This window comes from Natator depressus, chromosome 3 (genome assembly GCF_965152275.1).
Source record: "Natator depressus isolate rNatDep1 chromosome 3, rNatDep2.hap1, whole genome shotgun sequence".
NCBI classification, from domain to species: Eukaryota; Metazoa; Chordata; order Testudines; family Cheloniidae; genus Natator; species Natator depressus.
In genome coordinates, this window is record NC_134236.1 from 199,214,307 (window position 1) to 199,229,680 (window position 15,374).

Here is a 15,374-nt window from a genome sequence, read left to right on the forward strand (position 1 = left end):
ATTTAAAGTCTAAGATCTCAGCACAGCTTCTCCCTTGCTGAAACTGCTTTCTGCTGTTCTGCTGATGCAAAACAGCTCTAAAGCTAGTATATCCTGCCCTGGGAGGATCAGTTCAGAAATGGGGAACCTTCCAGTGATGTAGAGCCAGCATAGCGGCTCCCATCCTAATCCCCTCTCTGTAGCCAGCACAGGGGATGTGACTAGGGCTAACAGGGGTGTTGCCAGGACTCACTGCAATCCATTGATCCCCAGGTGCTGTAATAACCCTTTAGGGCCACTGGCTTCTCTAACTTGCACCAGAGGACCAGTCTGACACACAGCTGACCCAGGAATGGGGGAGCACAAAGCAGGCTTAAAAAAAACTTTTGCCCTGATCCTCTTTCCCATCTGTATATTGCAGACTCACACACACAAGGAGGGGTGGGGTTGTGAATCTTTTTAAAAAATGTTTTCCACCAGATTCAAACATCACATGTATTTGTTTTGGCTCAAATTTTCTTTAGAGGAAGCATGTTGGTTCTGCCTGTTGCTACGAGGGATACAAGTGGGTTGTAATGGCTATATCTGGTATTCTATAAAATGAGAATGGGTGTTTTTATATGCTTATTCATAGTCAGTTGCCGGTCTATGTTTACTAGCCTACAGTAATCCTATATATACAGAAAAGGGTGCACATTACTTAACATTTCACTATGTATGCCAGACTGCATTACTCATTGTCAAATCATATATTTGACATCTTACAAATAGAAAAAAAAAAGAGGTAGACGTACATCTTTTGCAAGATGTCTTGCTTTATCTGTCGAGTCGGAGGAATTTTACACTTTTTGTTTTCAGTAGATTCAGCAAAATATTCAGAGGTCCCACTAGAAAGCTTTTCTTTCTGCTCCAAAAGAAAACACAGGTTTAAAATGTGAGCCATTAAGCTTCTATTACTGAAAATAAAACTCCACTGCTAATGCCATGACTTACAGATGTTCTTTATTATTTTTAATCTGAACAGCCTAGAGAAGCAGCTCAGAATAAAATTCTTTTTAATTTTATAATATTTGGGACACCTTGGCCAGTTTGCTCCCCTCTCAGGCTCCCACTACACATATTTTGTATGTTAAGATATACCACAAACAAACAAGAATGTAATGTAAAGGATGTAGATTCCAATCCATCTGAGGAAACCATTGGCAAATATCTGACATCTTTGTGGCTCAAACTGTGACAAATGCCAGGAATCTCTGTTGCAGACAGTGTGTTTGTCAGTTTTTTTCTGAAGAGACTGAGTGGCGCAGTGGTCTATACCCTTATTCTCTGAAGAATTCCCATAACTTTCCATATTTACTAAAAATATGCAGAGTATTACTTACTCAATTTAAGAAGGCAAGGGTTAAACTTTTAATACTAACATTTTGATGATCAGGGCTTGACGTGGTTGGCCACTCTGAGACCACAGGGGGATTCTTTCTGGTCTCAACTAACAGCAGTACCATGGTTTTATATAATTTGGAGATGGGGAAAAAGAAAGGGAAATGCTCTTCTCCTCAAGCTGTGAGCATTTCCTTTCACAATGAACCAATTTTACAGAGTTAGGCTGTTTGCTGACCTCACTGCTAACTCCCGGACACTTTACATCAGTGTAATCTTTTGAGGCTGTGTACAGAAGGGATAAGAACTTGGCAGAGTAATGTGGCGGGGAAGAAGAGAAATGGCATTGGGGTGGGTGGGAATTGTCTCTCTTGCAGAATTGTTCCTCTCCAATCTAGTTAAAGAACTCCATTGGGGCCAGCCTCTGCAGATGGGGAGACTGCGGTCTTACTATGCCCCCTGCACTGGACTGTGGGTCTAGAAGGGGCAGTTATGCTGCTAGGCAGCCAGCAAGAGCCAAGGAAAGCCAAGAGGGACTGTGGAGGCACAAAGCAAATGTGTACATGACCAGTGCCTGTGACATAACTTGGGAACCTGATGGCTCTGGGGGACTAGCCCTGTTTGTTCTTTGGGAGGGGGCCAAACCTCACCTCTCTCCCCAGTGAAATGACTCAGTGGAAACAGTTTCCTGCTTTGTGAGTGGAGAGGAGAGGAAGGGTGGGGGAAGAAATCTGGCCATTTGGGTAGTTAATTAAAAAAAAGTACAGATGTTATGAGCCTGATTTTCACATGTAAATTCTATGAACAATTGTGCGTGCATTAATAGTTTCACAGAGCCATCTGGAGCCAGACATGGGCACCTATTCTCCATGCACGTTTGCAGTAATGCGCACACAAAGTAAGTGCAGGCAAATACACACATAATTTCAATCTCAAAATCAAACCCCAATTATTTTAACATGAATCATAAATACCTGCCCCAACTCTCTCCCCCATTTGATATAATGCGTTCCCTTAAGGTTGTGCATTATCTGGGAGGGGAGCCCTGTAAGGGGGTGTGTGTGAGGGCGAGCTGGTTTGGTTTTTATTTTTTAATTGGAAAGTGAATTTCACAGATTCATAGATTTTATGGCAAGGAATGACTTTTACAATCATCTAGTCTGCCCTCCTGCACAATACAGCCCAGCGAACCCCACCCAATAATTTCTGGATGATAGTCCTGGAGAGTGAAGTCCTATTTAGCCAAAGAACAATTAGAGACTGGGTAGCAGCAGTGTTTCCCCTATGCTGCCCCACCAATACGCTTCCACTCTGCCCTGTAGGGATTAACCCTAAGGCTGTTGAGGTAGCACCATGTCAAATCTCATTCACTCTGCTGAGATTGCCATAGAGGGGGCCAATTGAGATGTGACCACTTGTCCATTAGATGCTTTTTTGGGAGCGGGGGTTGGGGAGAACAGTAAATGGTTGGTGAAAAGTAGCACTTAGAAACCCGAGAATACAAAGTAGACAAAGGAAGACTGTACACAGGTGCTGCCCATACTCAATATGTCAGCCAATGAACCTCAGCTCTCACCTATACAGAGAACCCTACTTGCCTGGACCGTGGTGGTGGTTTTGGAATGAGGATAAAAGGTCCCAGACAAACACTGAGACAACAAATATCATTTCACTTGTGACCTGAGCGTGGTTTGAAATGAATAGTTCAGAGGTGAAATCCTGAGAGATTATGCTACCTGAGACCTTTCTATTTTGTTTTCAAATGCTTCTCCCATAAACTGTGATAGAAAAGAGTTAAGGCATCAAAAATAAAAACCAAAATGATTTATATGTGAAACACTTCTGAACATGCCCTATAAGTACAGTGGATGTTCCCCTTGGAGCCACACCCTGTAAGTGCTGTATTTTGAGAGCTGAACAATTAACATAAGGAGTATGAGTCAGTCTCTGAATGACTCTGTGGGAACTAGAGAGCCTTTTGCTATTAGGAGTAAAGTAAACTCCCTAAGGCTGGAATAAGTCCACACTAGAAGGCAGAAAAGGTCATAAATAACAATAGCGGACACTATATATACCAATAAGATACTCAACTATTATTGGTGATATTTCCTTTATGTTCTCTATTAGGCCTAATCATTTTAGTTAATTAAAAAAAATAAAAAACGCTATATGTTTTGGGAATATTATTTATTTCCTATGGGAACTTCAAGGCTTGTTGAGGAAAGAAAAAAGGCTAATCTATTCTCATCCTGTCTAGTAATCCCAAATTCCTTTTGGCCAGTGAAATAATTAAAGAAAAATATTCCAGGCATAAAAAGGAGGACTGAAGAAACAGACATCATATAAACAATGACACAGTGACAGAGAAAAACGTCAAAGTGCCGCCAAACTTGTGACATGACTCTGAAAAAGCTGCGGGAAATGGGGGTTGCTGCTAACAAATTAAAACCAGATTTCTTGGCAAATAGTTAAAGAAAGATATTTACATTTGTATGGAGACTGGGTGGGCACAAAAGATTAAAATGCTTCTTTAGCCCTTGAACTGTCAAGACCCATTAGAAATCTTGTGTTCTTAAAATTCTAGGGTCAGCTCACTCCTTTTTGTCACTAAATCTCTGCATGTGAGAGCCTTCAGAAATCAGGCTTACAGAGAAAGAAAAGTTACTACTTACAAGCAGAGTTCTCTGAAGTTAGTATTATGTACATGTATTCTACTCGTAGCCACATACATGGCTTCTACCACCTCACTTCAGCAGGCAATACGCAGCTCTATTTAATTAAGACTTCTGCACAGAGGCAAAACTATTAGGGATGCATCATGAGTGCTTCAAGGATAGTCTAACCATCAATTCTTTTCCATGTAACCCTAATTTAGAGTGAAAAAGCTGGCAAAAGCCAGGAAGCAAAGTGATTACCATCCACAACTAATTACAGAAGAGTCTAGTTTACAGACATTTAACATTGGTTTGCTAAAGGAACTATTTCTGGAGCCACACTTATGAAAATATCCCCACAGCTAATTATCCCAAAGAAGATAGAAAGGGTTGGGCACTCAGGAAATAGACCTGACAATACAGCTCATACAGACATTGAACTTTCTTGCGTCAAAGATCTGGGATGTTGCATTGAAGGGAAGGTTTGTTTCCTGAGCGAACAACTCTTCCCCACTTCCCTGGTTTGGTTTCAGTCTCTTTCTAGCTTGTCTCAGCCTGTTTCTATGTTCAGCCTGGTTACGTTACAGTAAAACAATGGATTTCTGGATAATTACATTCTATCTCTGGTGGAAGAAATTTATTGGTTTTGAACTGCACTTACAGATTTTTATCCGTTTGTCTTGACCTGCTCATCAAGTGACAAACTTAATAGAAAATATCTATGAAGTCAGTTAATCATTATTATTTGTAGTAGAGTAGTGCCAAGCAGTCCCAGATGGGAGCTCAGGGCTCCATTATACTGGGCTCTATCAGAGACAACATATGCCCTGAAGATCCTACAATCTCAACAAAAAAGACTGACAAAAGTTGAGAGTAAGGAAGTACTATTATCCCCATATTACAGATATGGAACTAGGTCACGCAAGGGGTCAGCCTAGGATAGAGCCTGGAATTAAACACAGGTCACTTGAGACTAAGTTCATGGCCGTAACTTGATTTACTCTGGTGTAACTGAGAGAAGAATTTGGCCCTGTATCTCTATTACTGAGTACAGATGTAATTTGCATTCATTTTCAGCCACTCCGCTGAAATTGTAGTTTGGGACTTACTGTCTTATATTTTCTCTTAATACTCTCTATCAAGCTGTCACTTGATGAGCAGGCCAAGCTAGAATATTCTCATAAGGCGAGAACAAAGAAAGATGCTGCATGTAATTTTGTTTAGATTTACAGAGCTCTCTCCTTTTGAAATGATGCTCCTCTAGGATGGACATGAAATGGGCGGGGGGGGGGGGGAATAGTAAAAGAAAGACTGAATACCACACAGCTAGATAAACTGAACTAAGATAAACTAGCAGAAATAGTTATTCCTTGTGGTTTAATGAAGTGCTACAATTGTAAAAACATGACTCTCTCCGAGGGCCAACCTAATTCATATTAAAGGTACTCAAACAAGACTTATCTGGCTCCACATGAGTTGGAGAATCCCTTTCATGTGAATGGGGGAGAGATTGCCCTTGATTTGGGTAATCAGGTCTGACAAAATCCACAATCTGGTGGGATCAGCTACAGCCATCTCTATTAAAAGAGAGAACTAACCTGGATATTGTTAGTACCTTGGACATTAACATTTATTGGAGAGAATGCTTTTCCCTTCACTTTCTGTATGTGCCTGTGCACTGGAAGAACAGAAAGGAAGAGGTCATGAAAGATAAAGTTCTTTGACTTTATATTTGGGCCCAGATCAGCTCCTCAATACTGCGGAAATTCATTCTTCTCCTTCTCCTCCTCTTCCATCTCCATGGATTCCATAGCTTGTTGCAAGCAGGGGAGTTCCTAGCAGTACAGGTTCTCTAGAGCAGCACTGCCAGGAAGTTGGAGCAGGATGAAGAGAGCCAGAAGGGAGGTGCAGAGGCCAAGGCCTCTTCACCACTAAGGCTGAAAATCCAAAAAGCTGGAACTGATGCAAATGAAATTGTTGCCTTAATTTGCATATTTGGTGAACATGCATTGGTGTGACAGGTCCTTACTTGGTAACTAAGTCTACACAGCAATGTAGCTTGAGCTTAACCCCCCTTGTGTCCACACACCAATTGTGTTAACCTTGGGCGCAAACCTACAGTCCCAGGCCCCTGCAGGACTGGAGGGTTTGAGCCTGTGTTCCTCGATAGATGGTCAGAAGGGACCATCATGATCATCTAGTCTGATCTCCTGCAGAGTGCAGGCCACAGAACCTCACCCACTCCTGTAATAGATCTCAAACCTCTGGCTGAGTTACTTAAGTCCTCAAATCATGGGTTAAAGCCTTCAAGTTACAGAGAATTCACCATTTACACTAATTTAAACCTGCAAGTGACCCGTGCCCCATGCTGCAGAGGAAAGCAAAAAACCCCAAGGTCTCAGCTAATCTGACCTGGGGGAAAATTCCTTCCTGACCCCAAATATGATGATCAGTTAGACCCTGAGCATGTGAGCAAGACCCTGAGTCTGTGCTAAGTTGGGACCCAGGGGCTGAGCCCTATTGCTTTCCTGTGTGCATGCAGCCCCAGCTTGACGTTCGGCTTGATTTTCTTGGGTTCAAGAAATCCTCCAGATGTATCCCAGAGTTTCTTGGGGCAACTTCCTTAGTCCTCTCTATGCCAGCAATCTGTGGGGCAGTCTATTGCACTCTATTGCAAACAGAAGCCCCATCTCCCTTTACAAAGGGCAACAGCTCAGATCAGCATTAACCCATTGCCTGCTGAACAGCGGTCTGCAATCACGCTATCAGAGAGCCTGCAGGGTTTTCAATGGAGACGGATCAGAAGAAGCTTTTTGCAAAGAGAGCTGCTTCCTGGTCACATGAGCACAGCCAGATTTTGATGAACACTGCCCAGGTGCCCTTGCACATGCAGCCCCAAGGAGTCAGGGGAAGCCAGAGAGCAGAGCAAGGACCAAGCAGCTGCCTAGCAGGGATGCGGAGTGGCAGCACCGCTGGGGGCGGGATGATCCCACAACACCCTGGCTGCTCCCCCTCCCTGCAAGGCAGCTGCGTGCTCCCCACTCTACTCTCTTCCACCTCTCCCTCCCTGGGGCTGCGTATGCCACGACACCCAGGCAGCGTGAACTGTCAGGGCGGTGAGTGGGAGCCAGCCAGGGCCGGATTAACCTTTTGTGGGCCCCCATGTAGTCGTTGTGGGCTCCGAGTGTGGGCCTGGTGTGGCAGTGCCATTGGTGCCATAGTATACCCGGTACTGAATCTCAGAGACATTTTTCATTTTGATCACACACCTCTGCATGACTATATGCATTGCCATACACAGCTCCCTCAGCCCCCAGTTTTTCTCATTAAGCTGTATATCCATGTGGGTTTACCAGTGTCCACAGTGAGCAGTAATTTCACAATGATCAGGGGAAACTCCTCACAGATTTATCTCCTTCCGCATTCAGACCTTCTATAGCCATATCTCCAGTACCACCCTATGTCACCGGTCACTGTATGTGGTTCTGGTCTCAGCTCAATAAAGTTTCACAGCCGGCAGATACCTGATCAATTCTGACAAATCGCTCCCTCAGCGCTCATCCTGCCATTTGAGCAAGCCACTTGCAAACACCATTTCCCCAAAGTGAAGACTTAGCCCCTGGGAACCTGAAGTCACCAGCCTTTCTCCCTCTGCTCCCATCTACTTGCTAGTCTACCGCCCGGTCACCACCACCTCTCCCTATGCCTGTTTCTCTTCTACCTTGGACATGCTCCCTAGCCAGCTGGGGCTATTCTCCCCCTGCAAGCCTGATCTGCTTCCTCTTTTCCTGCTCCCCTTGACATTCCTTTCCTACTGGTGACCTCTGTTCCTTGAGGTTAACTCCGGTTTCTTTATCCGCTCCTAGCTTAATGGCCCCAGTAGTCACAGAGCCACCTGCAGCTTCTCTGGCTACAGCCATGGGGCCAATTGTCAGAGGCCAGCCTTAGATAGCTGCAGTTGCTAGCAAGGGAGGGGTGGCAATTCCAAGGCTGAGCACGCTTGAACCTTGCCAATGGCAGCACTAGGGGTTCTAAATTCTCAGCGCTGGCCCTAGCCGCTGGAGCTAGGCGCTTCCCTCCTCCAGGCCATGACTTTAAGTACCCGAGATGCCCATAACCTGCAGCAGAGGCCACCAATTCCCGCGCACTCTCAGCTAGCACATAGTCGTGCAGAAAGTGCAGCCTGAATTATTTTGGAGGCTGGAGTGCCAGGAGGTTCCCATCCCCAAGCAGCAGCTCTGCAACAAGCTCACATGGCCACCCCTCTGCTGTGGGACCAGGACCCTGTGAAGACAGTGGAGTTACCCTGTGTATAACCAGTTCTGTTGCAGTAAATGGGAGTTACCCTGTGTATAACTTCTGTTGAAGTAAGTGGGAGTCTTTTCATTGTCTTTAATGGGCTGCATATAGAAGCAAAGGACCCCATTCTAGACTCCACGAGCAAGATGCATTCTGGGGTGCACTAGGTTTACTATTGTAACAGGAAGGTCTCACATTACCTAGTGAATAAGCAACACTTCCTACGGCTCCTAACTTTTTCTGAGAGGCCTCCTGTTTAGCTTACCAGGGCTGAAAATATCACGTAGTATGGTTACAAAAGCAAGGACCTTCTGAATTCAGCAGGAATTTTGGATGTGCATAGACAGGACTGGTTCCTGCATGGTTACAGTACTGCAGACAAGTGGAACAATTTTCAGTTTGTGTGATTGGAGGATATCTGATCCATATTGTAAGACTGTCCTACATAAATGAGGAAAAGTTGAGTTGCCTTTGTTATTTTTTTCTTCCACTCTTCATTTCTGTGGGGAATTTGCCAATGCAATATCACGGTCTTCTTTTTAAACAAACAAAACTAAAAAAAAATGGCAATGGCTATTGAAAATAGCAATTCAAGTCCTAGTTAGCACTTGGAAGACCCCAGCATTTGTTGCTCAATTTTATCCTAATTTTTCTACAGCAAATTACAGTGGATCAGTATATTTGATTTGGGAGAAATGAAGTAACAGCTCCCCAAATTGAGCTTGAGCACTCCTGAATTTTGAGGGTGTTCAAATCTGGAAGGCAGGTGCTAGATTCCCTTGCTGAATATTGGATAAATCTGGAAAGGAAAAGTCAATTTCTGCTTCCATGGCTCAGAAGTGGAATCCTCCTGTGTGCCTGGTACCGTAACTAAAGCTGCCCACGTCCTCTAATAGAGCCTCTCCTCCCTTCCTTTTCATTTTAACTTCTCCTGCTGGGGTCCACATACCTCCCCTGCTAGGCTTCAGCTAGAGAGGGGCACTGTCCATTCATTCCACCCAGTTCCTTCTTTGGGGGCTGCCAAGCGAAGTCACACCAGCATCCCTAAGCCAGTCTGGGGAAGTCTTCTAAGGGTGGTATCTGGGCCAAAACCTTCTACTCCTTGGGCATACTTGTTCCCCATTCACAGCGCCACCCCCTTCTAGCAGCCAGCTCCCCATTCACAGCAAGCTGGAGCACATGGGGTCTCACAGCTTCCCCACTCTTTCCCTCTCCCTTTCCTGTTGATAGTGGCCAAGGGAATGCTGGGAAATGTAGTTCCGTCCCTGCTCCAGGGCTAGCTCTCTAGGCAGGAAGCTGGCCAAGGAACTACAGTTCCCAAGGTCCCTTAGGTTCTCAGTTCCCATGCTGGATCCCTGCTGCTCCGCTCGCTCTCAGAGCCTCCGCTTCTGCAGTGCTGCGAGAGGGGAGGAAGCGAGTGCTATGGACCCCCTTCTGAGCTTGGGCCCGGCGCTGTACAGAGATACCTAAGAGACTCTGGTGTTGTTCCTATGATACTGTCCCAAAGCCTCTGGCTCTGGCTGCTCTTCACTGATTGCTGCTCCCAGCCACATATGCCCATGGAGAGATGGCTAAGAGCACTGTCCAGAGTCACTCTACCCATAGCACCAAGCTTTTGGCCATGTGTGGATTGGAGAACTAAGCTCTGGTCTCCACCCCGCTGGAAGACTCTAACCACAGAAACCCTTCCTAGAGAGGTCCTAACCATAGATACACAGTCAAGAGCATATATCTGCAGCCTATCTCAATTCTGGGAAGGTGTGCCAAACCCCAACCAGGATAAAAATCTCCATCCCCACCTCAGTGGAGGTAGGGGCCACAGAGCCCAACAAAACAAGTGATTCCATGGGACAACACATGATCAAACAGGAATGGGTGTCTAAGTCAAAGGGTCAAAATGAGGGAACTGGCAGGGGGCACTGAGCAGAAAATCCCAGAGCTCAAGGCTCTGCAAAGGAGTCCAAGGAGTAGGTGGATGCCACCCAAAGTAACTCTGCATGGATCCACGAGATAACCAAGAAATGGAAGTAGGCCCCACAGGCACAGAGAACCTCGCTGTCAAGCTGCCTCCTCCTGGACCGATGGCCAGTTTGGCCAGTTCCAGGTGGAGGCTGATGAGGGGGTCCTGCAACTTTGTGGAGGCCTGGATCATATGTGTATAGGAACAGACGTGGGGGAGAAGTGCAGCCAGAACTTTAGGAGGGGATTCTAGAGGAGGTGGAAATGGGGCTGCAACCTGGCACACTAGGTAGGCATGTGCCAGGGTCTCCCTCTTGTTGCAGAAGGGCAGGTGTTCGATGTATCCAAGCCCTTGCTCATAATCTCATGCAAGAGCCACCAACTAATATCCCTAGTGAGCTGTGGGACTAGAGTTGAATAGAGGCTGGCCCACTGGGGGTCTTCACCCTCGCTAAGTGGAAGGATGTCCTGCTGTTTGCTATCAGGGCAAGAAACAACAGCAAGGAAATGCACAGTGTGCAAAATGAGTGCATAGATAAGCTCCCTGAGTGCAACTTGGATGCAAACTGGCTGGATACTAGATAGTGTGCTGGAGGTAGCTGAAGGCTTCACAGGGCAGGGATCCTGGCATCATGCTCTGAAGGGCCAGGAAGACAGGGTGCACATCCTGCATGACCCACATAAGATATGCAAGAGAATTGGAGAGCAGGGTGGCCTTTACCTCCTGGAGCACACAGAGGGGGAGACAAGGGGTTGTCAACCCCATGCGCTGGATGAGCACCCTGAAGTCCACCCAGACCCACCGGCCATGGTCCAGGAGGTCTCTGATTCTGGTGATACCAGCCAGAATCAACCTCCAGCACACCGAAGGAGTCTCCACCACTTGTGAATAAGGATGGGGATTGTGCAGCAGGAGCTCTAGGAGAAGGTCTTCTCTCCAGCAACCACTACAGACCTGCTCTCACAGAATGCTTTCAGGTCCTTTGGAGATCCTAATAAAAGACTGGCTACTCAGACAGATCTTTGGGGAGACTTTGCAGGCTGATGTAAAAGAGCTGCTAGTCCTATTGGAGCCCTTAGCGGTGGCAGAGGTCAGTGTACACCAGCAGGCTCCAGACTGGACTATGACCACTATAAAGGAGCATCTACAAGGCCTGGAATTGGAATGTATGAACCTGGCTCCTGACACAGATTATGTCCTGACCGTCCTCTTTTAGGGAGAGGCTCAGGACATATGCAAAGGCTCACTGTTTCCCTGGACAGAAGATCTCCAGGACCATTCTCTGGAAACTGGCCAGGGCAATGAGGGATGGGGTTAGAGCATGGAGAGGACCAGCTGTTCGATGACCAGGGACCTGCATCAATGGGAAAGGCACTGGAAAAACGCTGTCCATGCCTTCAGCCGGTCAGACACACGGGCCTCCAAATCAGTTCAGTTAACCAGCAGGGACGACTTGGTAGTAGAGACACAGATACCAAGATAGAGCAGCAAACCCATGCCCTACTGGATGGCACAGAGCACAGGTGAGAGCAAGCCTACCTGACACCCAGTTCCAACCATTGGGCCAGAGCTCTTGACCCAACTGACTTGGATGGGGAGGCTGCCGAAGAGATGTATTGGCAAGTCTCCACTCACACCAGATATCACAGGTTCTGGCCCATGAGGCAAATGTCCCAGCATGCTGGCAGGACTTGCAAGTACAGCTCCTGGAGCACTAACCCCTGATGGAGGAGACAGAGGAAGGGCTTAATGACGAAGGCCAGACTGGGGGCACACTGATGCACTCCTTGACCAAAGATGACAGGTTCGGTCAGGGCCCATTTGAGTTTGACCAGAAACTGCTGAGGCATATAGCACCTGGAGGAACCCTAGAAAACAGAACGCTGAAGCTGACTACCTGGACAGTGCCCATGATCCACCCTATCAAATGCCTCCTCCTAGTCAAGGGACAAAAGGGTGAGTGATGGACCATCCCTACGTGCCAGATGGAGAATGTCCCAGACCAGGTATAAGCTCTCAAAGATGGTCCAAGCTTGACTTATCAGGAGATTGAAAGTCCTAGGTGAGAGCAGTGTAGAACTGTAGCTCAAAACAGGCAGCTCCCAGCCAGTCGAAGAGCCTCAACAGGTTTGTGGCCTCTGACTGCAAGATGGTCCTAGCCTCTGGCCGATCCCAAGATCCACAAGTTATGGCAACTGAACGCCCTATTCATGAAGAAAGAGTGGGACACTGCCCCTGTCCCGCTGTTCTTTTCTCCCTACCCTGAGAGAGGCCCTCACAAAATGTATCATTTTCATGTCTCCATATCCCATTTCCCCCAGTATAGGGACGCTCTTGTGCCCTGGATTCTATTTATGAGAGTCCAGCATACCCTAAGCAGGTGCACATAAGCTTTCTTCCCTGAAAGACAAGTAACAGACAGGAAGCTTTCACCGGACACCAAATCTAGAGGGCTTTCAAGTACCAAAGGAGTAACATTCTTTCTACTTGCTGGCTAATTTGAAGCTACACCATTCCTTGGCGGAAGTTACACAATTTTGTTTTATGCCAAGTTTTAAAAAGTTTGGATGGTCCTAATCTCTAGGCCACTGATGCGCTGCTAAACATTCTAAAAGGATCACATCCCCTAACTCTTGCCAATGGGAACTGTTTCCCAGTTCGGATTGCAAATGTTTAGGAAATGTTGAGGGATCTGATAATACAACCTTTTGGCCAGACTGAAATTGGATGAACAATCTGATGAACTCAAAAAATTGTTGCTGTTGAGCATGGGCCTTGGACAGTTTCTCTTCTGGGGTAGGTAGGCCTATTGACCTGCACGATGCAAGACACAGGAAGCTATGCACAACTTCTGGAAGCCATCTGAGAAGTCTTCACTACCAAGTTTCAAAATCCACCCTCACTTGTCTTCATAACTGAATACTTTACTTGCCAAACTTCCTATGTTGTTTTGTACTATCTAGGGCAAGGTTAGGCCCATCCCAGTAAAGCTCTTTTCAGAAACATAAGACTCACATTTTCAAAAAAATGACTGGTGAATTTGGGTGCCTAACTTGAGAAACCAAGTATTGCCAACCCTGCATGCTCAAAAATCAGGAGTCAGGTCCCCAAAAACCAGGAGACTGGCTTAAAAATCATGATATTTACAAAAAGTAAAAAATAGGTTTTTTATTTGCCTTCTGAGCCTTTAAGGTGCATTTGGGACACATTTTTGGGCTTTTTTCCAGGACCATGAAGGCCACATACTTACTTTCCTTTTGACAGAAAGCGAGGTTCTCTCAGAATACAGTTGAGTTCAAGGGATGGTGCTTTATGAAAAACATGAAATGTGGTGAGACTCACAATAAAATTGTGAGAGTCAGCAACACTGGACACTCCAAAGGGGGCTTGTTTTCAGGGCTGCTGAATACGTGCCTCTGAATACCATGCCCTATAAGATATCTCAAGCTGGGTACCAAAATCCGAGTCACTTAAACACACTGGTCACTTAAAAAAATTAATCTATAAATTATTCTGTCATGGCTATTCAGTAGAAAATAGCCCATTTATGGTATTATTCATGATAATCACTTTCTTATGTCCCAGAAACTCTCTTATTGACACCAAAAGGGAGATGGATATTTTGACATGAGATCAGTCCACACAGGTATCAAACTGAAGAAGAAGTACATACACCATGTTTCAAGAGTTTCAACATTAGACAGAACTCTAAAAACCCCTGATATTAAAAACAAAGAAGAGTGTGATCATCAGAATTTGGTGCTCCCTAGCAAAGAACGGAATGATTAGGAACCCAGAACTTTTCTAATACACGTTTAGGAAATTTTGCAGTATATTTCAGACTAATTGTTATTGATTCTGGAGTTACGTAAAGTGGCATGGAGCTGGGCAACCGATAAATAGGAAAAACTCCCAATGAAACTTAATTAAAATAGAGTTTCTATATAGTATCAAAAATTACAATATTGTAACATTAATAATTAGTTTAACAACTTGAAACTCAGAACACAGAAATGATCAAGTACAGACATTCCTAATGCCGCAGAAGAAAAGGTGGCTAAAACAAATGTGATATTGATGTGCTTTAAGACACATGTGATACACATTTTACGTTTGCTTGAAGGCAAAAATGTTAATTAATGTTTAATCAGTGTTAACTGATTGAACTATAAATCACTCCTGATTTCATATGCTGATGCCACAAGACTCAGAACTGTGGATTCACAGATAGTATCTTCGTGGTGAGTGTGTCCAATGATAAGAGAAAGGAGAAAAAGGCAGTTGTTTTTCAGTCAATCAGAGAACTTCTCTTAATGAAATTTAAGGCAGATTTAAAACATACCCAGACCCAATTTTTTTGTATTAATAAAAGAGCAGTATTTTTCTGACACCTGTACCATCAACTACTTTTCCCTCAATTGTAAGTTTCCTCCCTCCAAAAGATATGCAAAAGGACTTTGTAAAAGTTCTCCTCTAAATGACTTTTTATAAAATAAAAGCAAAAAATCAGTTATTTTATTACACATTTCAAGACAAGGGAACTTCTTGACTAACAGCAAAATGTTACATGGGTTTCTGAAAAAGTAATGCAATCCTGTATTGTAGCTTTGAGTCAGCTGAAAATAGGGTACTCTCACCTGTCTGATAAGTCTAAATGTTATAGAATCATAGAATATCAGGGTTGGAAGGGACCTCAGGAGGTCATCTAGTCCAACCCCCTGCTCAAAGCAGGACCAATCCCCAACTAAATCATCCACTGAAGCATCCGCTACATATAGCGTAAACAGTTAGATACCCTTTATGTTCATTTTTCTATATAGACAACAGTTACTCCCTTTGCTCTGGATTTATATGCTGGGTAACAACAGAACAAACTATTGATTAAAGAACACGAGTTACACAGTACTGTATTTCATTTATTAAAAAAATATCTGGTTTTGCCAGGAAAAATAAGCTTTTAGTATAAAAGGATAAGACTTAAACTTAGAAAAAACAATACACCAACAGGTAAAAGAACGGCATTGTTTATATAACTATGATACCATGTGAAATGACTGTAGGAGACCTTAGAAAGGTTAACAGTAATATCCTTGATCTTGCCA

At 44.8% G+C, this 15,374-nt stretch overlaps 1 protein-coding gene across 1 annotated transcript in view; it reads right to left on the reverse strand.

The window, feature by feature from the left end:
* Positions 1-15,374, reverse strand: part of SLX4IP (SLX4 interacting protein) — a 137,221-nt gene that overhangs the window by 14,019 nt on the left and 107,828 nt on the right. Inside the window, exon 7 of the mRNA XM_074949649.1 lies at positions 774-883. Within this exon, the coding sequence (XP_074805750.1) occupies positions 774-883 (110 nt within the window). The remainder of the gene's footprint in view (positions 1-773; positions 884-15,374) is intronic.